The sequence below is a fragment of the Dipodomys ordii genome, unplaced genomic scaffold (assembly GCF_000151885.1).
Source record: "Dipodomys ordii isolate 6190 unplaced genomic scaffold, Dord_2.0 Scaffold88, whole genome shotgun sequence".
NCBI classification, from domain to species: Eukaryota; Metazoa; Chordata; class Mammalia; order Rodentia; family Heteromyidae; genus Dipodomys; species Dipodomys ordii.
The window spans coordinates 3,597,419-3,623,105 of NW_012267304.1; the positions used below are offsets into that span (position 1 = coordinate 3,597,419).

General features: G+C 39.7%; 1 protein-coding gene across 1 annotated transcript in view; it reads right to left on the reverse strand.

Moving 5' to 3' along the window:
* The window catches only part of Col4a6 (collagen, type IV, alpha 6), a 318,218-nt gene that overhangs the window by 58,590 nt on the left and 233,941 nt on the right, over positions 1-25,687 (reverse strand). The window contains exons 4-7 of the mRNA XM_013025852.1: positions 11,300-11,434; positions 10,022-10,066; positions 3,631-3,747; positions 1,095-1,163 (exon numbers count right to left, since the gene is read on the reverse strand). Of these exons, the coding sequence (XP_012881306.1) occupies positions 1,095-1,163; positions 3,631-3,747; positions 10,022-10,066; positions 11,300-11,434 (366 nt within the window). The remainder of the gene's footprint in view (positions 1-1,094; positions 1,164-3,630; positions 3,748-10,021; positions 10,067-11,299; positions 11,435-25,687) is intronic.

Below are 25,687 nucleotides of genomic sequence, written 5' to 3' on the forward strand. Positions count from 1 at the left end.
TCCGGTCGTGGGGCCTGAACTCTGGGCCTGGGTACTATCCCGCAGCTCTTCAGCTCAAGGCTAGTGCTCTACCACTTGAGTCACAGCGCCACTTCTGGCTTTTTTCTTTTTGCTTATGTGGAATCAAACCCAGAGCATTATGCATGCAAGGCAAGCACTCTACCACTGAGCCACCTTCCCAGCCCCCTCAGAATACTTTTTTGTCCTTAACATGAGCAACATGCATCCAATCATCATGAAGTCATTGTCAATGCTAGTATTTCACCTTCTGCTATGGCACTCGTAGTTAAAACAGCAAACCTTGTATGTTGTCTAGTTGTCTAGCTACTTTCTTCCATCATTGCCTTCAGAGCCATTTTCCAATATCCCTAGTTCTGTGCATTGTCAGAAGACAGAAAAGTGCCATAAACTACCTAACAAATCTTGGTTCATTTTCCTTTAGAAGTAGGGCATATAGATTCTCTTGTGCTAACAGAAAGATGGGGCTCATTTTCTAGTATGTAGATAAATAAGGTCAATCATTTGAGGTCAGGAGTTAATGGGCCCCACAAGAGTATAAAGCAATATGAACCTAGGATACAATCACAATAAAACAGAAAGTAAGAGATGGAAGTTTCAAGTTAGCTGTAGATTAAATGGACAAGGTTTTACAGATAGTCAGGGACCCAGGTAGAGTGATTGGTACTGGACAGAAACAGAGAAGGGAGAGGCGAGGATCTTGGTGTGGAAGCTATACTAACATGGGCAGAGACATATCTGAATCCAAACCAAGGAAGAGAGATGTTAAGGATTCTAGAGAAAACAAAAAAAAATGTGTCTCTAGGAAGTCTCTTGGCTTGGTAAAGAAAATGAAACCCATGCAAACTGCTGGTCTGTCTCTAACTTTTAATCTAGAGCTCATGAAGCAATTCTTCACAGTGTAGTTGCAAACATTACTATCAAAGTTGCTACAACAAAAAAGCTCCAGATTCTTTTAAATCCAGTGTAGTCTGCTCCATAAGCAGATGCTAGCTCTGAAAATGTTTTTTTTTTCTGGGACACAATCCTGGGAAGCCTAACATACAGCCAATTTTGCCTGCCTTAGAAGCTCTTACCTCCATTCCAACGAAACTGCCTTGAGTGGGGGCAGGTTCACCCTTTGAACCTTTACGACCAGGAAGTCCCTGAGTAAAGTAAGAGAAACAGGAATAAATTCACATGTGCACAGTTTTGTTAACAGTATGATCTGATAAGATGGAACAAGAAGAATTTGAAATTATGTGACTTAGTCTGTGGCAGAATTGGTTAAAGGGCAAAGTCTGTCCCCTGAACAAGTGTTGCGTCTCAAATCTGAGTCCTACTCTCGTACCTCAAAGATACAGACAGGTCTGTAATGGGTTGGAGCTAAGATAGCAGGGGACCTTATATGTATTCAGAGCCCTTCTCTGAACAAACATAAGCTCACAGTTCACTATTCTTCACCTCACAGGTATAAGCCATTGACAGAGACTTTGTCAAGATCAAAGGTGAACAATTTTTTTCTTTGAAGAACTAGAGATGAAATAACTTATTAGCTTTATGGATTGTATATGGAATATTGGATATCTTATTTTAACATATTTTTAAAATGTAAAAATGGGCCATATGCTAAGTTTTGGGGACTGAATTATATTGAATGATGGATTATACTGAATGATGGATCCCTTTAATGCAAGTATAACAATACAACAAAACAACCTCAGAAGCACAAACCAATTTTTATTATAATAGCCTATTTCCCCTTCATCTTCTGGTCACTTTTCTTTTTTAAAGAAGCTTCAAAGGAGTTAACTGAATGGATATTGATAAGGGTAGTTTAGTGAAATACATGCCTCCATTCCTATTGGAGTTTAGGGTCAGGATGAGGCTCCTACGTTTGTTTTTTGTCAGTCAGGGGATGTTCCTTAACACCTCTACTTTTGTGCTTGACACCAGAATTACATGGCTTTTCTAGAGCCCTACTTCTTTTTTTTTTTTGAGAAAACTTAGTTTTAAAGATGTGAGCTTTACAGAGGCAGAATGCTTATCTAGCATGTGCTAGGATGTGAGTTCCATTCTTAGTAGTGGGGTGAAGAGAAAATGTACAAACACTTCTGAACAACTTAAAATCTGGAGGGGTATGGTGGCATACACCTCCAATCCTGGCTACCTGAAGATGAAGACAAGATTGTGAATTCAAGGGTAGCCTGGGAAAAGTGAGGGAGACTACCTCAAAAACAGAACAGAGGGTTAGCCCAAGTGATAGAATGTGCCGAACAATCATGAGGCCTTGGGTCCAATCACTAACATTACAAAGGTAAAAAAATAATACAATTAGAAACTTTATATTTTCCCATGATCTATGCTTGACAATGTCTTTGATAAGCATATATATGTATATATATATATATATATTTAAAAACCAGGCCCATTTTCATCTCCTTCAGGCTAGAGCCCTACTTCTAACAGAGAAGTATTATGTTCCCTTCCTCTATTGCCATGGCAACAGGAGGTCTTTATGACTCAAGCAGATTTTTTCCACATTAGGTATATACCTTTTTCTACAACCCTTCTTTGTTGTATATTTGTTTGGTCCTTAGGTATCAAGGTCCTTTATGCCAATCTGGGGCTTGTGCTTTGTCTATTTGTTTATGTGTGTCATTTTTTCACACATACACCCATATCTACAACTTGGTCACTAAATGCAAGGATGCTGCTATTCCAGTGAAATGCAAAGTAATTCATGTAGCCGAGCAATCTGTCTAATTGATGGCTTGATTTCTAGGTAAAAATCTCACATTGGAATACTAAATAATTTAGATTATTTCAACTGAGGCGAAGAATGGGCTTGAAATGTTTTGTTCTTGTAAGTCTTTCAGCCATTTCTAAAATCAATTTTTTTGGGGGGTCTGGTCGTGGAGCCGGAACTCTGGGCCTGGGCGCTGTCCCTTAGCAATTCAGCTCAAGGCTAACACTCTGCCACTTGAGCCACAGCGCCACTTCCGGCTTTTTTTCTCTTTGCTTATGTGGTGCTGAAGAATCGAACCCAGGGCCTCATGCATGCAAAGCAAACGCTCTACCACTGAGCCACCTTCCCAGCCCCGTCTAAAATCAATTTTATAAGGGCCTGATATCCACTAGAGACCCTTTAGATCCAACTATCTGAACCTTATCTGGATAAATAGAACTAAAGTGGTGACATTGTGGTCAAGTCAATAAATACCTTCTCAACCCTTCAACAAAGGGTCACTATGTGGCATTGGAGAGGGTAACACTGTGAATACAGTCTTCCTTCCTTCCTTCCCTCCTCTCTCTCTCTCTCTTTTCCTTCCTTCCTTCCTTTCTTTTTCTTTTTTTCTTTCTTTTGTTTTGCTGTTCTGGGACTTGAACACAAGGCCTGGGTGCTGTCTCTGAGCCTCTTTGTGCTCAAGGCTAGTGCTTTACCACTTGAGCCACAGTGCCACTTCAGCTTTGCCATTCTGGTACTGTCAGCATAGATTCCTACCTTCAGACAAGGGACCACAGTGGCTCCACCACAGAAGTTTAGTGAGCTTTTCATAAAAACAGAAAAATAGACACATTTGGAAGTAAACAGTGCCATTTGAATTAAAGTGCAGGGATCTGGCAACATACAGGTGGTCCTAGAATCCCATGATACCCATCATGGCCTGGAAATCCAACAGCTCCTTGAGTTCCATTACAGCCATCTAAACCAGGTGGACCTCTGGGGCCTGGCTGCCCAGGGTGGCCCTATTAAAAGAGAAAAGGATCAAGAACTGTCAGTTAATCTGAAAAAATCTCAACAATGAGAAAAGCCAAACTTGTTGCTAAACTCTGGTTCCTTGTCCACTTCTATTTTTTTGTGCCAGTACTGGAGCTTCAACTCAAGACCAAGGTACTGGCCCTTAGCTTTTTTACTCAAGCCTGGTATTCTACCACTTGAGTCACAGTAACACTTTGGGTTTTCTGAATAGTGTATTGGAGGTAAGAGTCTCATCGACTTTCCTGCCCAGGCTGGTGTTGAATCACGACCCTCAGATATTTCAATCTCTTGAGTAGCTAGCAGTAAGCATTTTTATGTAGCTCATCTGAATTAAAGAAATTCCTAATATTGGACTTTTTGGTACATATACTCCTCTTTTAAAAAAGAATACCCCCCCACATATGTACCAAAAGCCAGCTATGTGTTTGGCATGGAGCAAAAATATGACCTGAAAGGCCAGAAATCTTGATAGGTCAATGAAAAATAGATTCCTAATTACTCTAAATACTTTTTAAAGGTTTAGTATATTGTTAATGCTTTGAGGGAATATGTCACTTCAGTGAATTTTTCAAATTACTGATATTTCTTCCTTACCAATGGAAATAAACAATTCATGAGTTTGGAATTGCTCATTCTTTTGAATATCACAATTAAATCAAATGCTATCCCACTCTATCCTACTTTTTTATTGTGAAAATACTGTATAGAGGGGTTACAATTACATGGGCAAGATAATGAGTACATTTCTTATCAAGCATTGTAGCCTCCTCCTTTGTTTCCCCTTCCCATCCCTTCCCAGTCTCCCCCCGCCCCCCACTTAATCCTCCCCCCCCACCAAAGTTGTAAAGTTCGTTTTCGACATGACAACGTGTACTTCTCGTTGCAACGGGTCCACCTGTATTCCATCCTACTTATAATGTAAATTATTCCTTTGTCCAGCATATTCACTCTTCCTGCTTAGTCACTTAGTCATTTTGGTTAGTAAATCATTTTTCTAAATGGTATCATAGTGCTTGTGCTACAGATATATGCATATATATGTATATGTATGTATGTATAAATATATATATATATGTATGTATATATGGGCATATATTATATACAGAGAGAGAGAGAGAGGAGGGGGGGAAGAGAAGAGAGAGAGATACAAGGCTCATGTTGGCCTTGAACTTACAATCATCCAGCTTCAACCTCTTAAGAAGTAGGAATTATAGGTATGTACTACCAAGCTCAAACTCAAGTAATCTTTATTTTACTATCTTTATTTTACTTAATACTGGCTCCAAATAATAAGAGTGATGATACTAGTTCAGATATGACAAAGAAAGGCTGTAAAGTGGTTCCTTTAAATGAAAAGGTGAAAATTGTTGACTTAACATAGAAAGAAAAAAATCATATGCTAATTGTGAAGCAGGACAAAGAAATCTGTGCTAGTTTTATATCCCACCTCAAGCTGAAAAATTTATGACCACATTGTGTGATAAGTAATTAGTTATGATGGAAAAGGTATAATAAGTGCTATACCTTTCAATCATCTAATTGGAGGTCTTGGAATGTATCTACCATGTATAGTTGCATGAAGTAGAATGACTATTAACACAAAAGTGTTAGTCTAGACTATTAGGCTTATGAAATGCTCAGTATAGAGGAGGTGCCTAGATTTTGTAAGAAATTTGATGCAACCTAGCTTCTACAGACTGACATAATGATTTTTGTGTATGTGTGTGCTACTCCTGGGACTTGAACTCAGGGCTTGGGCTCTGTTCCTGACTTTTATTTGCTCAAGGCTAGTGTTTTACCACTTGAGCCACAGCTCTACTTCTGCCTTTTTGTGGTGCTTAACTGGAGATAAAAGTCTCATGGGCTTTCCTGCGTGGTCTGAGTTCAAACTGTGATTCTCAGATCTCAGCCTCTGGAGTAGATAGGATGACAGATGTGAGCTACCAGTCCCCAGATCAGATGGTGATTTTTAATTGTTCTGGGGAAAACAAACTGTTTAACAAGAGAGTCTTTGATTCTTTATTACCAAGGGGTGATCATTATTGCTTGTCCACAAAGTCTCTAAACCTGTGCCTTTGGTGGCCGATGGCTATAGAATGTACTCCACAGGCTCCTTTCTCTCTATCTCCCAGTTGAATAGTCCATTGGAAGATACAGATTTGGATGGAGAAAGAGCACAGGTTATTTATTACCCTCCATGCCCTCCCTCTGTGGTTGCATTTCTGACAAAAGTCACAGTTCTCTAGAGCCTTAGCTTTTGTTGGGCAACAGATATCCCATGGCTCCAGGTCTCATTGGGTTCCAGTACAATGATTACAGTTTCCCTTCTTTTTGCCTACAGATGTTAACAGATGAAGTTACTTCATCATCTGCATTGTTATTACCCTTCATCCTGCACATCCTTTAGATAGTCTCTTTATTCAACTCTACTCATTTAAACCCTTTGGTTGTAGAGCCTGACTTCTTAGGGGTTATCTCTCAGCTGGTAGTGGGGATAAGTTAAGACAACAGGCTGACTCACTACCAGGCGCCTTCCTTCCTCTTGGGGACCTTGGTTCTGCTTGACACCAAAGTCTTTGTCTGAACTCTGACCCTTTTGTATCCACATGTTTTACTTGGGCTCAATCCTCTAATTTGTTCTTCTAAACTCCTGGTATCTTCTACCAGCAGGAATCTGGGGATATCTGTTTACTTGTTCCTACCCTAATGGAATTCTTTGGAATTAACCTTTGAGGTATGACTCAGATCTGTCCCTTCTTTGTCATCTAGTTAATACTATGGGGTAGTAACTAATGCATGTTTAGAGCAGTCAGATTTGTGCTCTAACCCTGACTTTGTCACTTCTCAGCTAGAACCTCAGTTCCCTTATCTGTAAAGTGGAGATGAATAATACCTTCCTTATAATACTAGAGTGTTAATGCTATTTACATTAATAATGAAGAAATAAGTACTGCATTGGGTTATAGTCAACATCAAGTTAGATTAGACTTACTAAGAGTTAAATAAATGCTAAGTCTTTTCCCAGGTAAGTCAGCAAGAATAAGCCACCATAGAATTTCTAGTATTTGTCCCTTCCTAGTTATAACTAATAAGTTTATATATATATATATATATATATATATATATATAACAAATTTCCAAGAGAGTTTAGATCTTTGAGGGAAGAAACCATGGTTTTATATAGCCATAGGGAATGAACACATAGGCTACTGAGGGTCTGCTATATTCCAGAAGGGCTGTGTTCCTAGAACACAGTTCCAAAGAAAAAGTTTCCAATTAGGGAGTAGTATGTGTCCACTTTGAAGATATAAATTTAGTATGCTCATTTACAAGGCTCTACTCAGGACATATTTGAGATTGGCTCTCTGGGAAAAGCTAAACAATTGCAAAGGACAACTTGAAAACCTCTGTCTGTTCCCAACGTATTTGAAGTAAAAAAAATGATAAACATGCATTTCTTATGGATGCCAACAACCCCAACTCACGTCTGGAATACAAATAAAAGCCTCCACGCAGTACTTTTATGCCTAGTCTATGTAGCTATATATTTACTATATTAACCAATAACCTTATTTGTTCATTCTCCCTACTTGTTGCCGGGCCCCTTGGTGCAAAGAGTTGGATTATCATTAACTGACCATTTGTTCCCTTGTGTTAAAATTATCTACATGACAGCAAAAACATGGTTTTGGGATCCAAACCAGCGCCACATATGTTAATGATCAGCTAATATTAAGAGGAGAGTCATATCTTTGTGGTGATCTAGTTCAGAGAAAATATGTCAGAGAAGCTGTTGGTTTCAGCCAAAGTGCTTTGTGTTTTTTGTTGAAAGTTGAACATAATGAGTAGTCTGACAGAGTCTATGATGTCTGTGTTTTCCTCTGTCTGAGGGAGTCCTGTCAATCTCAGAACTTGGGCTTTTATGACTTTAGAGGTGGTGGGACTAAGACCCTCATTTAGTTTTAGATTTCCTACTACATGTTGAATTATATCAGGGGCCTTTGTGGCCTTTGTGAGGACCAAAGACATAATCTGTGCTTCTAAGCAGTGGGATGAAGTTCATATAATACAGATGGTTATAGGTAATTAGGAGTTAAAGTATGTGACATAGATGTTGGGGACTCCTGTGATCTTTGAGATGGAAGGAAAAGGTAAGCACCAAACACAAGGTGATCAAAATATATTTGTTAAATAGCTGGAAGCAAGAGAAAGATTAAAGGAGAAGGGTTTCACTGAATAATGAGGCTTAGTGTTTGAAGCTAGAGCAATCAAAAGTTAAAAACAAAAACAAACAAACAAAATACCCTGAACTCCAATAATCACAAAACAACTCTTGGCCAGGCGAAGGGCCAGGAAGGAGGGGTGTTTATTTGGGAGCAAGGAGCTTATGTGGAGGATTGTGGACAGCTGCAACTCTTTCTCCTAAACAATGAAGCGCTAGAGACAAATGATCAATTTCAATTCATGCTATCCTAGGGTTCTCTTGGCTCTCTTGAACATAAGTTGGAGGCAGAAGTGTCCAGCTGGACTTGAGGACAGGTTCCAGCTCAAAATTGGAAACATCTCAGGCCTCATTGGATTCATCTGCTTCCAGTTTCCATCAGACATCATAGGCATAGTAACATTGCAAGTTCAGAAGCCTCCCACATTTCTGGCCATGCCCGAACCAGAGGAGAAATGGCAACAGTTGTTTCTAGTTTGCTGGTTTCCTTTTCCCTCAGCTCCCCAAAGATGCACGCTTTTGGAGTCTGTGGGTAAAGTAGCCATATAAACACAGTCATAAGAAAATTACACTTATGCCATAAAACATGGTCATTCCTATTTACTGTGTTTTCCCACTGGCCTATTTCTGGGCATTTTTCAGATATTGCAACTGAATAAAATACAGGAATCTGACAGCTGACTGGATGCATGTAACAAATACAAGTTAAATGTGCTGCCTAGTCTCTACTAGACTCTGAAAGAAAATGGATCAGGGGCTGGGAATGTGGTTTAGTGGTAGAGTGCTTGCCTAGCATGCATGAAGCTCCGGGTTCGATTCCTCAGTACCACATATACAGAAAAAGCCAGAAGTGACACTGTGGCTCAAGTGGTAGAGTGCTAGCCTTGAGCAAAAGCTTAGGGAAAGTGCCCAGTCCCTGAGGTCAAGCCCCAGGATTGGCAAAAAAAAAAAAAAGAAAATGGATCATCTATTAATAGAGCACAGCTGCATGTTTCCTCAATATCCTCATATTAAAGTGTTAGTCTGTAGCATGTGCTCAAGAAATCTACCTAAATATTGGCACAGTGATTTGAAACCTTCCCCTAGTATTGGCCTAGATGATTATATAGTATAAGACAAAAGATCTTGGGCGTGGGGCTTCTCAAACCACAGTTTAATAAGGGTCTGTAGAATCCCTTAGAAGCATAAATGCAGCCTCTAGAAACTGCCTTATGTGGAGGAGATCTTCCCCACAAGATTCTGGCTTTCTCTTAAATAAGATAGAAATACACTACTGTAGACAAACAAATATACAGAGAAGTGGCAAATGACAAGTCCAAGAACTGATATGGTTCTAAGTATTATCTTTTCAAAGGCTGGTGAAATGTACCAATAGATTCTGCAGTGTTAAGTGAAGATGTAGGATGAAAATGGAGACATGAAGGGATTAGCCTGAATAGAATGGGAAAAAGAGATGTTAGGAAGCTCCAAATTCCCTACTTATCTCCACCAAAACAGGGGTACAGGATGAGTGAAAAAGGCCACATCTGAGCAATCTTTGGTAGTTGCTTTGTAAAGCTAAGAGGAATTCACTCTGAAATGAATAAGGCTGAAAAGAACAAATTACTGAAAGCAAATGTGTCAAGATATCATCAAAGGTTTGTTTTCCTATCAAATATCGTGTCTTCATATATACATATATACACATATGTACACATAATTCCTATAATCAATATGCCTGTGCTCCAACATGGTTATGTCTATTTACCTTCAAGCCAATTGTTCATCTCTAATCAAAGCTCCCTTCAACCCATAAGACCTAACTCAGGCTAAGGTATTAATGGTTTCTTATGAATGTATATGCCACTGCAACCTTAACCACAGCATAGGCCTCAATCCAAGTCTAATTATGCATAACCACATCCCCTTAAGTCTACCCACACCACATTTCAATACTTGACCCCGAGCCTGCTTTCATGATACAGGCTAGAGCCAAAGTGCCTAAGATATAAGACAGAAACTAGAGGGTGATTTTAAAATGGATCTGTGAACGCACTCACTGGAATCCCATTGATGCCAAGAAAGCCAGGAACTCCCATAGGACCCTAGAAAATGGGGTAGGAAGAGAGACATAAGAGATAATCCAGGTGATGTTTGTTAGAGTCACTATGCTTGTTTACTGTACAGTGATAGAAGTTGCTAAGAAATTCTTCATATCTCGCTTATCAAGATTTTTTTTTTGGTTGGTCATGGGGCTTGAACTCTGGGCTTGGCCATTGTCCCTGGGCTCTTCAGCTCAAGATGAGCACTCTACCACTTGAGCCACAGCGCCACTTCAATTCTTCATATCTCTATCCCCACACTATTTTGACCTGCTCCTTACTCTAGCTCTAAGTGATCACTTGCTTCTCCCTAATTTTTAGACATGTCTGTATTTGACAGTGTGTTATTATGTTAGTCATTGTAAATCTTAAAATTAAAGCTCAGTACCACATACTACATTGACATCTAGACAAAATTCAGATGGCTTTGAATGGTCTAACCAAGACTTTCCTACATAGGCTGCTCTGTCAATTCAAGTGCCTTAGCCAAGTAACCCTCCTAACATAGCAACCCAGGAGGAGTTCCTGCTTGTCCTTGATTAGCAGGTTTAGTTCCCTGCCAGTGAATTACTCAAACAAGCCAAATCACATCCTCCTTCAGGCACCAGGGACACCACAGCCTCTTGCTATTTCAAAGCTTGCCTCCCACAGCCTCTTGGTCCACTTGTTTGTCAGTACAACCCCTACATGGCCTTACATGGTGTGTAGTATCCTCCCCTGAGATGTGACATATGTGTGACTAATAACCTGCTATTAACTTCATCAGCCCAGTATACCTTCAGTTATCTTTGTAATCTGAAGGTGGGACTCTTGCTTTCATCAATGGGGAACAGGAAGTGATTAAAATAGGCAGGGAACTGAGCTGTGAAACACGTCACCCATGATATTACTCTCCTTTCTTGTAGCCAGTTCTCTGTACTTGTGACCCAGATTGCTTCCAAGTTTCCTGGATTCTTGGTCATTGGACTTCTGACTCATGCCCTGCTCAAACCCGCATAGTTTCCCGTGAGTGAGTTCACTCATCTAGCAAGTAGCTAACACATTCACTTTATATATATATTCACTTGGTACAAGTCTTGAGAGATGAGACTCCAGAGAGGATCCATCAGCAGCAAATCATTCATTCCATCTCAAAGTATGTAGCCCTTTATCAGCATGCTTAGAAACAATATTATTTTCAAAATAAGTAGGACCAAGACTGACAACTTTTGGCTTTTGTATTTTGGTATATCTTACCTTATCTCCTTTTGGACCATATGGTCCCAGACGGCCTGGGGAGCCCCTTTCTCCTTTCAATCCTGATAACCCAGGAGGACCTGTAAATCCTTTAGGTCCTGTTGGGCCTTGAGTTCCCATTACTCCATGTTGTCCCTAAGATAGAAAGAAAAAGTGCAATTAGTCAATAGGGAATTTAACATCAGCATTTCATATTTTTCATGCACAGAGAACAGCCACCACTTTCCTAAATAATTTTGGCTTAGAGATCTGTGGGATATGACAAAGTTTGACACCTGGATCAGAGAAGGCTATTTTAGAGGCTGCTATATAAGCACATTTCAAAAGATTAATGTGCACCAAGCTTCTTAAACTTTGTACTTCTTAAGACATTAGCTATTCAGGCTGGATAATATTGTCCTCTTCCTAGTTAGTGCCAGGCTATCCATCAGGTTGTCAAAATAGTGAAAGAACAGAATACTGGAGAATTCCAAGGCATTTCATAACTTTCATCCAAATAGCCAACCACATGCTTGCAGTAAAGTTCAGAGAAAGGATGTGCCTAAAGAATACTGCCCCAGGGGGTCAGAGAGGGCAGAATCTAGAAACACATGAGCTGACCAACCTATTGGAATTCATCTCTGTTGGCTGATCCCAGACTGGCAACAGATGCTCACAAAGGAAATACACACACACACACACACACACACACACACACACACACACACACACACCACTATTTACTTATTCTTCTTTCTGATCCCCCTTTCCTTTTCCTTCCTTCTTCCCTATTGGTACAAAGTTGGAATGTGGAAAATACAAGCCTGAGAAGTATCTATTAAGTATCAATTTTGATAGCAAGAGGGAACAGCCTGAGAATTTTGAATATCCTGGTTATAAAATGTCTGTAACAATTAAGTCTGAAAGTTCAGTCTGACATTTTAAAGCAGACTGAGACTGAGAATTAACCCCAGTGGGTGCAACACAGACAGGCTGGACTATCATTTAGAACAAATCCCAGTAGGGACTGAGTTTTTTGGCAGAAAATGAAAGCCATTAGTAATGTGCATTACCTCTCTGTGAACACACCGTATCAGGTAGAAAGCCTATTTTCATAAATGCTTCCTATCCCCATATCTCAGCCCCTTTACCGTCTGTAATTCCCTACAAATCTGTAAAAACTCTGAAAAAAAGCCCATTAAACATGGCCTTTCCTATTCACCATGAAGTTTTATTTTGTAAAAGGCTGAAAGAGGACAGATGCCTTGTGCAGTGGCTACACTCACATCCTAGAGAAGCAAGTGGCTACCAGCTGTGCCACCCTTTGGAATATAATTTCCTGTGTCAATCAGACCTAGGGATACCTAGGACTCTTGCAAAGAAGTAACAGACAGACACTTTGTGGAGGTAGATGAAATTTTCTAGCATAGTGTCTACCATTCAAACTTTCCTAACACCACCATGCAGATTCCAGACTTTTAACCAGCTGACTCCTGGTAAAGTTGAGGATGAAAGGTGAGCATTTTGTTTTCAAGTTCCTACCTCCTAATATTGGATTTTTCTTATAATAATTAAAATTTTAATTTTCACAAATCAGTGTGTGTGTGTGTGTGTGTGTGTGTGTGTGTGTGTGTGTGTGTAACTAAGGAGAAAAAGCAATATTTTTTATTGTTGGAGTATTATGAGGATGAATGAGGAAGTTAAAATGTGGTTTTAGATCTCAAGACAAATAGAGCCCAAACCATAACAAACATACAAGACTGGGACTAAGCCTAAGCATGTGAGCCCACAGAGGAAAGGTTGGCCAAGAAGAGTTGCATAATGGTGACACTTGATCTGTGATTGGGGGAGTCATGGTCACTTGCGAAGGTGAAGCAGGCCAGAGCTGAGGAGGCTCTTGAAAGCCAGGAAGGCAAGGTTAAACCTGGAGAAATGGCTGGGAGGAAAGTAGTGTTAAAGGCTGCAGTCTTCAAGGAGCACATAGGAGAATGTGTGTGTGTGTGTGTGTGTGTGTGTGTGTGTGTGTGTGTGTGTGTGTGTGTGTGTGAGGGAGAGAGAGAGACAAAGACAGAGACAGAGACAGAGACATAGACAGAGTAGGAGGCCAGGAAAGTCTGCCTGAGGCTGGAACAAGGGAGGCAGATATGAACCAGCTGTTGGAGAAGAGTGCTTGCTGAGAGGACATGGGCAGGAGGGGCTTGCCAAGGCCATGTTATTACTAGTAGAGATGATCCAGTCAGGGAACCAAATGTTTGACCCAAATCTGAGCCTTGCCAAAAATCTTGCATCAAAGGAGGGGAAGGGAAAACCAGATGAACCACTGAACAAGATAGTAGATTGAGGTGTGGTCTAATTCCCATCTTATTCATACTACTCCAGGGCCTTGAGCAGTGTCCAATGGTGGATAAATGGCCTGTCACCATCCACATCCCTCTTGCCTTGGTGAACACAAGCTCAGCCCTGAACAAGTAGACAGGCATGAACTTAAGGGAACTCTGAGTTCATTTAGCACATGTGGGTCTCTGTGGCCTATTTCTTTTCCCTTGGCTGATCAAGCTGATTTTGCAGACTTCTCTGTTCCAGCCAAAATGCTGATATCAGTAAGTCTCCTAAGGAACTCATGAGTTGATTTGTAAATTCCAACTCTTTCCCAAAGGAGTATTGGGAAAGACATCTCTAAGACAAATGTGGACTGTTAGGCTGGTTTTATGTGTTTAGGGTGGTAAGCATGCCACCAGGCTAGGGCAAAACTTCAGACTGACTTCAGGGTAGAAACAGGACCTGTGGAATGGCTTGAGGCTTCTGAGGCTGTACTGGTATAGAATGACCTCCTTTGCATGGTGCTAGGCTTTCCTGGTACCTGTATTCATAGCACATGTGACAAGGAGCCCTCCCTTCTCTGAAGGCACGGAGTACCATGAATAAATGAAGGTGGCAAGTAAAAAAAATGAGGCCATCTCTAGATATTTAACTCTGTGCTAATAGCTCTCTAGTTTGGTTTTCTCATCTTCTATGCACAAGGTTTCTTTCTTAATATCCACTGTACTGCTGAAATTTAATTCTAAATCAGTGGTGCACTGCTACACACACACACACACACACACACACACACACACACACACACGAGTAACACTTTTCATAATGGCCAGCAGAGGTCAGTATGAGAACACAGAGGGTACAGATAAGCAGGTGAGTGTGTAGGCTTCCCACTACCGAGAAAAAGAAATCAAACCACCATCAAAGAAGTCACAGAATGTTTGAGCAGGAAAGGCCCTCAGAATTTATTTGGTTCAGCATTTATTTTATACATGAGAAGAAAAGGCTGAGGGAAGAGGGAGGACTTGTTTAGGTTACATAGCTATAGAAATGACATGGGACTAAAACCAGATCCCCTGCTGCTAGTGCCTTGTTTTCCAGTAGCAGATGTCCTAGGGGGTCCTTGAGGTTGTTCCCCCCTCACCCTGGGTCCGCCCCTGGGACTGTCTTCATCAGTATGCTACAGCATCCAGATGCTCACTAATCATTTCTCTCTTCCTAACCCTGATCATTTCACAGAACCAATCTGAAACACCATCACTGTTTGGACTGCTAGCAGAATTTCAATAGGCTTGGACCAGTGCCCTGCCCTGATACATGTCATTTATTTTGGCAAATATACCCAGACAGGGCAGAAGGGACTTCTCCAAGTCTTTCCAGCAAGCTCTTCTGATTCCATCTGCTCAGGATTTTTAATTCACACAGGCAGGGTCTAATTCTCCAGGGAATAGATTGGGATTTATGTTTAAGGCCAGAGACTATAGGACTCTCAACTCCAGTTCATGTTGGCTACCTTGGATCACCATTGATCAGACCCAAACAACTGAGGTAACAGATCCAAAAATGGGACTATTGGCAAAGTAGTAGATATGTGTAAAATTAGCATCTAGGAGTGTGTGTGTGTGTGTGTGTGTGTGTGTGTGTGTGTGTGTGTGTGTGTGTTCTGGAGCTTGAATTCAGGGCCTGGGCACTGTCCCTGAAATATTTTGCTCAAGGCTAGTGCCGTACCACTTGAGTCATAGATCCACTACCAACTTTTTGTGATTAATTAGAAATAAGAATCTGGGCTGGGAAGGTGGCTCAGAGGTAGAGTGCTTGCCTTGCATGCATGAGGCCCTGGGTTTGATTCCTCAGTACCACGTAAGCAGCAAAAGCCGGAAATGGTGTTGTGGCTCAAGTACTACAGCACTAGCCTTGATCTGAAGAGCTGAGGGACAGCACCCAGGCCCAGAGTTCAGGCCCCACAACAGACAAAAAAAAGAAAAGAAAAGAAAAGAATCACACAGATTTTCCTGGCCAGGCTGGCTTTGAACCATGATCCTCAGATCCTCCTGAGTAGCTAAGATTACAGGCATGAACCACTGGAGCCCACCTATGAATCTTAAAAGTACATACCTCAGACTAGGAGGGGGTATGAAGTTGATAGTCTCTTTCAGTCTTTTACCCTTCTCTCAAGATTCCAGCATTTTTCTCTCATGAAATTAAAAATTGGTTCCTAAAAATCTGAAACTCATTTTTACTGAGACATAAATGACTGACATCCTTGAGGTTTATGTTTTTCCAGAGGTGGGCTGAAGTTTAATGGAGAGCAAAGCATTAAGCTAAGAATGTAAACCATTTTTATAAAGCAGGAAAGGGATGAAGTATGCACAAGCCTTCCTAAGGATCTGGCTGCATTCCAGGAGGTGGGAAGGTATAGTGCTGTTAGGTAGAACTGGAGTCAGATCTCCTTATTGTCACTTTAGCTATTATCTTTGGGCAAGAAACAACTATTCTGAGATTCAAGGGCTTAGATGCAATAATAGGTCTTGTGTAGACTCACTGTGAGCATTTAAGTGAGTTAATGACTATAAAACATCTGGCACGTAGAACAAAATATCACTTTTCTTTCCCCCTCAGGTATTATCTGTGGTAAAATGGAGCAGTTGGGATGGGGTACTTGATGCCCCTTTCTTTATGTTTTGGTGAGAGATGCAAAGTCATCACTGAGTCACCATCTTTGGGGTAAAGATGTGTTCCTCAGAATGGAAAATCATGTGGGGAACATCCCACATCTGTGACAATTCTCCTTTAGAGATGGTAGACTGGTTCTCTAGGGCACATTATCACTGTTCATTCTCCTTAAGTGACTTCAGCTACATACTAATGTCTACCAGACTTTCTTATTCTGGATATGTTAACTCAAACTCAATATGAGCCAACTTGAACTCAACCTCATTTCCAAATATGTCTCCTTTGTATTGAGTTAATGGACTTGATTCGGTAATTAGCACCATCCATGAATTTGATCAAGCCAGAAAGCCAGAGCTCTTCTATGATATCTTCTTTTGCATGATTTGCTATATCAAATTCATCAGCATGGACTGTCAATTCCATTTCTAAAATATAACTCAAACCTGTGTGTCTCCACGCTCATGGCTTAGTTCAGGTCTTTTTCATCTTTCCCTTAGAGAGTTTCTATAGCCCTCAATTGTTTCTGCCATCTTCTAATCTTGCCTCACTCTCCCTTAGCATCCTACACTATAGCCTTTGTATATATGTGTTTATATATATATATATATATATAAGCCTATGTATATATGCTTTTATTTATGCCTCTATTGGCTTTTTTAACCCTTATGTATCTTTTAGATAAGATATGAGCTCCTCCAGGGAACTTTATATAGTCACTCTCACCTCAAGATGTGGATTGGTTACCAGTCTCTGTGATGATATCATCCTATTGGACATTCAGTAATGAATATTCATTCATCTCCCCATCCATTCAGCAAACAAAGAACCAGTCGCTTGGTATAGCAATATCGTCTTTGGAAATTTGCACAGTTGCAAGAGAATGCAGTCATAAACATTTGTTAATAGGTCCACAGGAGAAGGACTCGTATAAACCTCAGGAAATCACTCAGTTTAACATGCAAAAACCGAAGTCCCAAAGGAAAAAGTTCATCTAATATCAATTGTAGACTTTTTCCAAACACAATACTGTGGTGCCTCTTAGAGCCTTTTAAAATAGAATTTTTTTAGATTTGATGCTGTTTCGGAGTGATTTCTGTTCTCTGAGATCTCCAAGTGTGTTGGATATGGGTCCCAGCCTGATTCAACAATGCCAGACACTGGAGTTAAGATGGTAGGTAGGGCAGTTTCTATATTTGTGGAGTTTATGGTTTTGCTGTCCTTTGAAAAGAGATGTGCATGGCCCAACGTCAACTTAACACTTTCCACCTTGGTATGAGTTTTATACTAGGTATGTATATATCTGTGTGATGGATAAAATGGTAATCTACGTGGCCTATGCTAGTTGGGAGAGATAAGACTTCATCAGCTGGGCATCATGGCTCATGCCTGTAATCCTAGCTACTCATGAGGCTGATATTTGAAGATGGTAGTTCAAAGCCAGCCCAGGAAAGAAGGTCTGTGAGACTCTTATCTCCAACAAACCACCAGAAAATTGGAAGTGGCATTGTGGCTCAAGGGGTAGAGTGCTATTCTTGAGCTGAAGAGTTGAGGGACAGTACCCAGGCCGAGACCAACAACAACAAAAAAGACTACATCATAAAAATTGATTGGAAGGGCTGGGAATATGGCTTAGTGGTAGCATGTTTGTCTAATATGCATGAAGCCTTGCGTATGATTCCTTAGTACCATATAAACAGAAAAAGCCAGAAGTGTGCTGTGGCTCAAGTGGTAGAGTACTAGCCTTGAGCAAAAGAAGCTTAGGGACAGTACCCAGACCTTGAGGATAAACAAAAAATATTAAGAATTGATTAAAGATAAACATATAAAATACATTTTAAAAGTTGTACTATATACATTAAGAGGAATTAATGAGAAGGTAGAGAGGTAAGAAAAGGCTAACAACATGGTAGAGAATGCATTCCAAACATGGAGAACAATGGCTTTATTGTTCATCATATAATGTAATCAAAACACATGAGCAAGGGTCAGCTAGAAGCCTCATACTGACTGAGCCAAGGTGGATCTTGATGCATTGGTGAGAAAGGGCAGGGGATGCCAACTCACCAAACCCCCTGTGTGCTAAGGGGCTTATTCTGGTTCATTAGCTATGTTTTGTTTTAAACTTTAGTTTGGCTCTCAATTTAGTTCAGAATTTGTGAAGACAGTCTGGTGTAGTAGCTAAGAGCAAGCTTCGGAGTAAAAAATACTGGAATCAAATTTTCTTTCCACTATATAAGATTTAAGACAAAGAATTGCCTCAATTTTCTAATCTTTGTATTGTTATTTAGCAAATGATGGTGGTTTGCTCAGGTTTGGAGTTCACAATTTCAGAAAGACCTTCAACGTTCTTTCATAACTACATCTCAAGGCACAACCTCTTTTTTCTCATGATGACACCACAAGAGGAAGAACATGTGTGAAGCAGTAAGATCATCAAGGAGGCAGTGACACCCTGGAGAGAAATTCCAGTGACTCCTGGAGACAGGGAGAAGGCAGAGATGAGAGGTTTTGTAGAGGCTAAGACATAATACTAGACTGGATTCATGGGAGAAACCAAGAAAGGTACAAGCAGTAATCTCAGGTTTCTTTTCATTAGCATATACAAATTGAACAAAATAGTCATTTTCACATACGAATATATGTACTTGGTCATAGTCACTTTCAATTACTCCCTCTTTTCCCAAATCCTTCTTGTGGATCCTTTCCTCCTTTCAAATAGTCTCCCTTCTGCATTCATGTCCTTACAAAAGAAATCTAGATTCTGCATTTGAGAGAAAACATGCAATATTTGTCATTCTGAGTCTGATTTAGATTGCTTAATATACTAATATCCAGTTCCACCAATTTTCCTGCAAATTATATAATTGCATTCCCATTTCTGGTGGAACAGTAGGGGTGTGTGTGTGTGTGTGTGTGTGTGTGTGTGTGTGTGTGTGTGTGTGTGTGTGTGTATGTGGTATTTTCTTTATCCGTTCATTGGTAGATAGACAACTAAGCTGATCCCACAGGTTGGCTATTTTGAGTAGAGCTGCTAGGATATTCAGGGACATGTACTATTTGTTGACATACACTTCTTTGAGTATATTGTCAGGGATGGAATGTCAGGATTATATAGTACTTCCACATTGATTTCCAGGTTTCCTGGACACTTGAGAAGTATCTTCCTTGACTTGAGGAAGCCTAGGGAATAAAGACTCTTGGGTGGAAGATAAGGAGGACACATTTGAGCAGGTGGTATTTAAAATACCTGGGGAACATCTAAGGAGAGGCTCAGCACCTTCCTTTCCCTCTCAACTGGAAGGTTCATGAGGGCAAGGAATGAAGTGGGCTTTATTCACTATTGTGACTGTGGAGATACAATATCTGGTGTGCATTAGACACTAAAGGCATAATTGTGCCATAAAGCATAATTATGGGATAAGTGAGAGTGGATTAAGCATGTATGTAGAATCTTTGATAAGGCTGCTTCCAAGACTCATTAACTATAGGAAAAATGAGATTAAATGACTGTTGCTAGCCTGAAAAACTCCTTGTGGCCTTCAAGAAAGGAGGCACAGATATCTATGACCTCTAGTGTAAGTGGTTTGAGCTTTTACAATTCATCCTTACCTTACAACTGGAGTTTTAATTTAAGATGTTGAATATCAAAATGAAAACTAAATGAACTGTGGCCTAAAAAAGCTTAATTCTTTTCCCAAGTTATGCATATGGTAAGGTATTTAATACTCCAAAAGCTATTTCCTATGAAAATTCAGAATGCTTTTCTTTTGCCCCTTTTTCGGTCACTAAAATATATCCAGGAGGTAGATTGTGGTGAATTCCACCTAGCTGCTCAGTGACATGGCCAGTATCAGGGCTTCCCAATCAACTCTATGTTCCTTTATTGGAACAAATGTGGACCGGCATCAATGGAGCCCTGCACACCCCACTTGTAGTAACAGCATTGAAAGAACAGCATTGTCCATAGAAAGCAATAATGGGCAAATAACACAGATAGCTGAAGAATATGTCTAGCCTATGACAGGTAAAGACTCAAGCAGATTTGTACAAATATTTTATGGTCCTGGTTCGGTTTGCTAATTAATGTTAGTGTCATCTAAAATTTCCTGGCAAGAGCAACAACTTTTTTGATAAATAAAATATAAACAAAATATATTTTGATAAATAAAATATAAATAAACAAAAAATAAAATAAAATGACAGACTAGGTAGACAAATAGCGATGGATGCTTAGCAAAGAAGAAATCTCCCAAACTCTGTGTCTGCTCTAGCTGAAAAGCAGTAACAGAAGCTCCCCATCCACACACGAAAACACATTTTGATTCTAGTTCTTCATTTGTAGTCACTGAAGAAACCAACCCAGGCATGAAGACATGCATCTACATGTTTTATTTGAAAAGACGCCCACTCCTGTTCCTTTGGTTATTATCAGCATGTTGAAACATTTGAGAAAAAAAGTTAACTCTTGCTAAGCAACATGTTGCATCCATCTCTTCTACCTTTACTCAGTTTTGTCTTCTAAAATATAATGATGATTTCCTGATGCCAAATGTCTTTAATCTTCAGCCTTAACAGGCAGACATTAGCCTCTTTTTACAGATGAGGAAACAGACATATGGAGAGGTTGAGAAACTTGTTCAATATACACACCAAATAATATCAGTGATAACAAAACCTATGTTTTTTGCATCAAACTACTTTGATTTTCTGCATGGAGCAATATGTAGAAACATCAACCTACCATAAGAAGCATTCTGGATAGAAATTATTACTTTTGTTGTTAGTAGAGAAATTGACATCATTTTGTCTAAACTTTTCAACATAGCTACTATTTATTATAAACCTATTAAAGGAATTTTAAAGTCTTAAAAATGAATTTCAAGTAATGGCACCATTGAAAACTTTAAAAGAGGATTTCTTCTTCTGTTGTGATTTAAATGGTTCCCTTTTTGAACTGTGGGCATTGGACCTATTCTAGTAGAAAAATTCTGATGTTCTAAGAAACCCAATGTTAGTTTAGTAGAAGATGAGAAAATATAGACACAATATTCTAATTTGGTGATTATTGTGCTGAGCAGAAATCAAATAATTTAATCTTTAAATGTCCAGTTTTCCCTTGTCCCTGAGGAATGTCTAGATATTGGTAAATAAATTGATGAAGAGCCGAGCGCCGGTGGCTCATGCCTGTAATCAGAGCTACTCAGAAGGTTGAGATCTGAGAATCAAGGTTCAACAGCCAGCCTGGGCAGGAAACTTCGTGAAACTCATTTCCAATAAGCCGCCAGAAAACTGGAAGTGGTGCTGTAGCTCAAGTGGTAGAGCACTAGTCTTGAACTTAAGAGCTGAGGGACAGTGCTCAGGCCCAGAGTTCAAGCCCCATGACCAAAAACAACAACAACAACAAAAATGTTGAAGAATTTTCAGGTCCTTCTTTTATATAACTCTCACTCCTAAACCTGTGTTAGAAATAAGAACTAACTTCCCTTTCTTTTTATGATATTATAATTTGGAATTGCAAGAACCAAAACTCAAATATAGCTATAAATAGGGTCACTGGTTGACCATAAAAATAAAAGCAGAATAGATACCTCTAAGGATTACAATGGTTAAATGAGTCCCCTCATGTCTTAGAATGTACATATAGTCTATAAAAAGAGCCCCAGTGTGTATTGACTTTCCAGTGTGCATGAGAAAATAAGTACAGTTCTGTTTGGGATAAATTTATTTGAAAATGAATATACCTGTTAGAAAAAATGGACTACTTAATTTGCTATAATTCTGTTTTCTTTCTAGAAATTAGAAAGGCAACTTCAGTATGATTTGATGGCACAGGTCTCTTTCAAAAGCTTTCCAGCAGCTTGAATGGGTTTTGGCTTGGCATCTCAGAAAATTCTCCTGTTTGAAGAAGAATCGTAAGATTTCATTTTAACCCCTTACTCTCACTTTTTGGCTATCTGAGCTTGAGAAAGCCAATGAATCTCTAGGCTTTTGTCTTCTCATCAGCAAAATAGGGCTATTACTTGAGTTATTTCCTGGGCTGCTTTGAGCATCAGTGAGATATGTACACGTAAAGGAGCTGCACATTTATTCCATTGACAAAACTTTGCTATGGGGGAAAAGAAACAACGAACAGCAATTTCCCAATAATCTCATTTGCTGAGCTCCTAAGGCATTAACCTCCGAAAGGAATAAGGACTATGAGAAAGAGGTTTCAGTATAAAAAGATTGAATGCAACAAGAAGCAAAATTTAAAGCACTGAAAGGTGAGGACAAATTGACTGCCTAGTACAGCATTCTCATTACAGTTTAAAAATGATTAGACCTAAACTATTAAAATATGTGGTTTGTTTCTAAATGCATGGCTTAATTACAACTGAGAAGCAATGTTTTTCTTTCAGTTTTTTTAATATATATTTTTATTGTAAAGATACTGTACAGAAGGGTTACAGTTACGAGTAAGGTAATGAGTATATATCCTATTGAGCATTGTTACCCCTCCTTTTTTTCCCTATCATCTCTTCCCTCCCCATCTCCCTAACTCCTCCCTCCCCCCCCCAAAGTTGTAAAGTCCGTTTTCAAAATAGTGTCTTGTAGATCTTATTGGTACAATGGGTCAACCTGTATCCTGATATCAGCTTTTTGTTATTTCCCTTCCCCTCCCCAAATTAGAAATATATATATATATATATATATATATATATATATATATATATATATGATGCAGAGCACTGAAATCAAATAGAGTGAAAACAGAGGTTATAGCATGGGGGAAGAGCATACAAGAGAAACAAAAAAATCACATAGTATATTATAAGTACACTAAAAACAACAGCAACAAAGATAAAACCTCTTGTGTCCCTATCTTGGGGTTCATTTTGCTTAGCATCATCTTATGTGGGCATATATACAGAGCTTTTGAGCTTTTCTGCTTGTCCTAGACATATACTAGTTATTGCAGATAAAGGAAACCATGGGACATGTTTCTTTGGGCCTTTCCAAGTCTTTCCATTTCCTTACAAATGGGGAGGTGTCATTATTTCTGATGGAGGCATAGAATTCCATTATATATATATATATATATATATATATATATATATATATATATATACACCACATTTTCTTGATCCATTCATCTACTGAGTAGCATCTGGGTTGGTTCCATATCTGAGCTATGGTGAATAGTGCTGCGATAAACATAGTTGTGCTGGTAGTTTTAGTATGGCCATGCTTGTGATAATTTGGGTAAATGCCCAGAAGTGGGATTGCTGGGTCATAGGGGAGCTCTATGTGTAGTCTTTTGAGGAACCTCCATACTGCTTTCCAGAGTGGTTGAACAAGTTTACAGTTCCACTAACAGTGCAGTAGGGTTTCCTTTTGGCCACATACCCTCCAGCATCTGTTGTTATTAGAGTTCTTGATTATAGCCATTCTAACTGGGATGAGTGGAATCTCACTGTTGTTTTGATTTGCATTTCTTTTTGCGGAGGGGTCCAGTCGTGGGGCCTGAACTCTGGGCCTGGGCACTGTCGCTCAGCTCTTCATCTCAAGGCTAGCGCTCTACCACTTGAGCCACAACACCACTTCCGGCTTTTTTCGTTTTGCTTATGTGGTGCTGAGGAATTGAACCCAGGGCCTCATGCATGCAAGGCAAGCGCTCTACCACTGAGCCACCTTCCCAGCCCCATGACTTGCATTTCTTTTATGGCTAGAGATCCAACAGTGGATTTGAATTCAGGTAAACAAGTGGCTTACAGCTACCTCTGCCACCTTCCCTGTGTCCACTATATAGTCCTTCCTATCGACAAATAAAGCCATCTTCATAGACACACATATATACAGGCTGAAAAAGAGATGGAAATGGGATCTGAAAGAGAAAAGTTTCCCATTTCTGATATATTTTTCCTTTCACATGAGGGATAGTTGGAAGCTGAGATGAAATCATGCTATGGTTTCAAGAAAGGTGAATCACTGAAGTGGATGCAACTCTGGTACAGATGACAAGTAGGAACTCCAGAGGTATTAGTGGAATTAGGAATGAGAGCTACCTGTGTGCACTTTGGAAAAACTTCAGATTTCAAAGCACCTAGTGCTCCAGCTCATTGTAGCCCTATCCTAAATGTACTAGAAAAAGTAATTGAGGCTCAGAGGTTAAATAACTTGTCCATAACTATACAGTTTATGCTAATAGAGTCCTGGTGTAGTTCTCATTCTGTTACTCCCTTTAAATAATGAGTCAATTCTATGTCAAACATTTCTATCACACATAAATTGAGAGTAGGGATGAGCAGGGGGAAATGGAGGGAAACGATGGAAGTGGTGACACTGATCAGGAAGGATGGTTCTATAACCTGAGTTATGGAATTGTAACTTCTCTGTAAACTACTTAATAAAAAATGCCACCACAATACTTAAACTCTTAGGTATGTAGCATATCTGAGGCTCTTGATTCTTCCTTTAATCCTCATTGCTTCCCTGTTTTAGCCAGCTAAGTAGATGCATAAAAGGCAAAAAACTCAAAGCAATCTAATTAGTTCCTCCATAACTCATCAATTCAGCAAGCAATTATGAAATGTGTACTATGTATATATATATTATAGAATGTCTATGATACATTGTGCTATGTATTGCAAACAGAGATGACTGGTATAAGGGTCTTGCTTTTTAGGAGCTCTTAGTCCAGGTCAGAAGAATATTGTTATACACACACAAGTATATCATAAGGCAGAAGAGAATAGGAGGGATATGACCCTCTGGAACCAGGACTGTAAATAGGCTTGTCTTAGAAATAGGGATGTAGGTTTTATTTCTCCAAAAGAGAGAGGAAGAAGATGTGCAAAGTAAAAAGCCAAGGACAAGTTTTGGCAAACAAGAGGGAGGTGGAGACTGTCTAGTCCAAATTAATCTAAATTTTCTTAATATTCAGGGAAGTGAAGTCACAGGTAGAGAGGGAAGTTGCTTGAGTTGAGGATGATTAGAAAGGGCCAGGAGGTGCTGTGGAACACATAGCAGGAAGTCAATTATTAGAGAAGTCTGAAGGCTTGCCAAGAGCTCTGCTGACATTGGAGGACAAGTTTTTGTGGGAGAATAGTCCTCAAACAATAGTTGGCACCTCAGAAGCAAAAGCAGGCAAAACAGGTGTGGGGTTTTCCAGGGTTGGGTTCTGACAGATATATCAGAAATTTGGGGGGTGAGGCTGAGGCTGAGAGATTCAAATGGAAGAAGGTGAAAACTTTGTGCAAATAGGTGACTGGGATTCCACGCTGGAGGGTCAAGTAGAGGGAAGCTAGCAATTTCTACCAGAAAATTTGGCCTCTCTCAAGGTGCGATGTTTGAACAATCGGGGGATATGAATTAGGTACAACATTTAGTACTTGATTCAATTCTTTTAAGAGAGCAACCTGCAGATCCACACCTAGACAA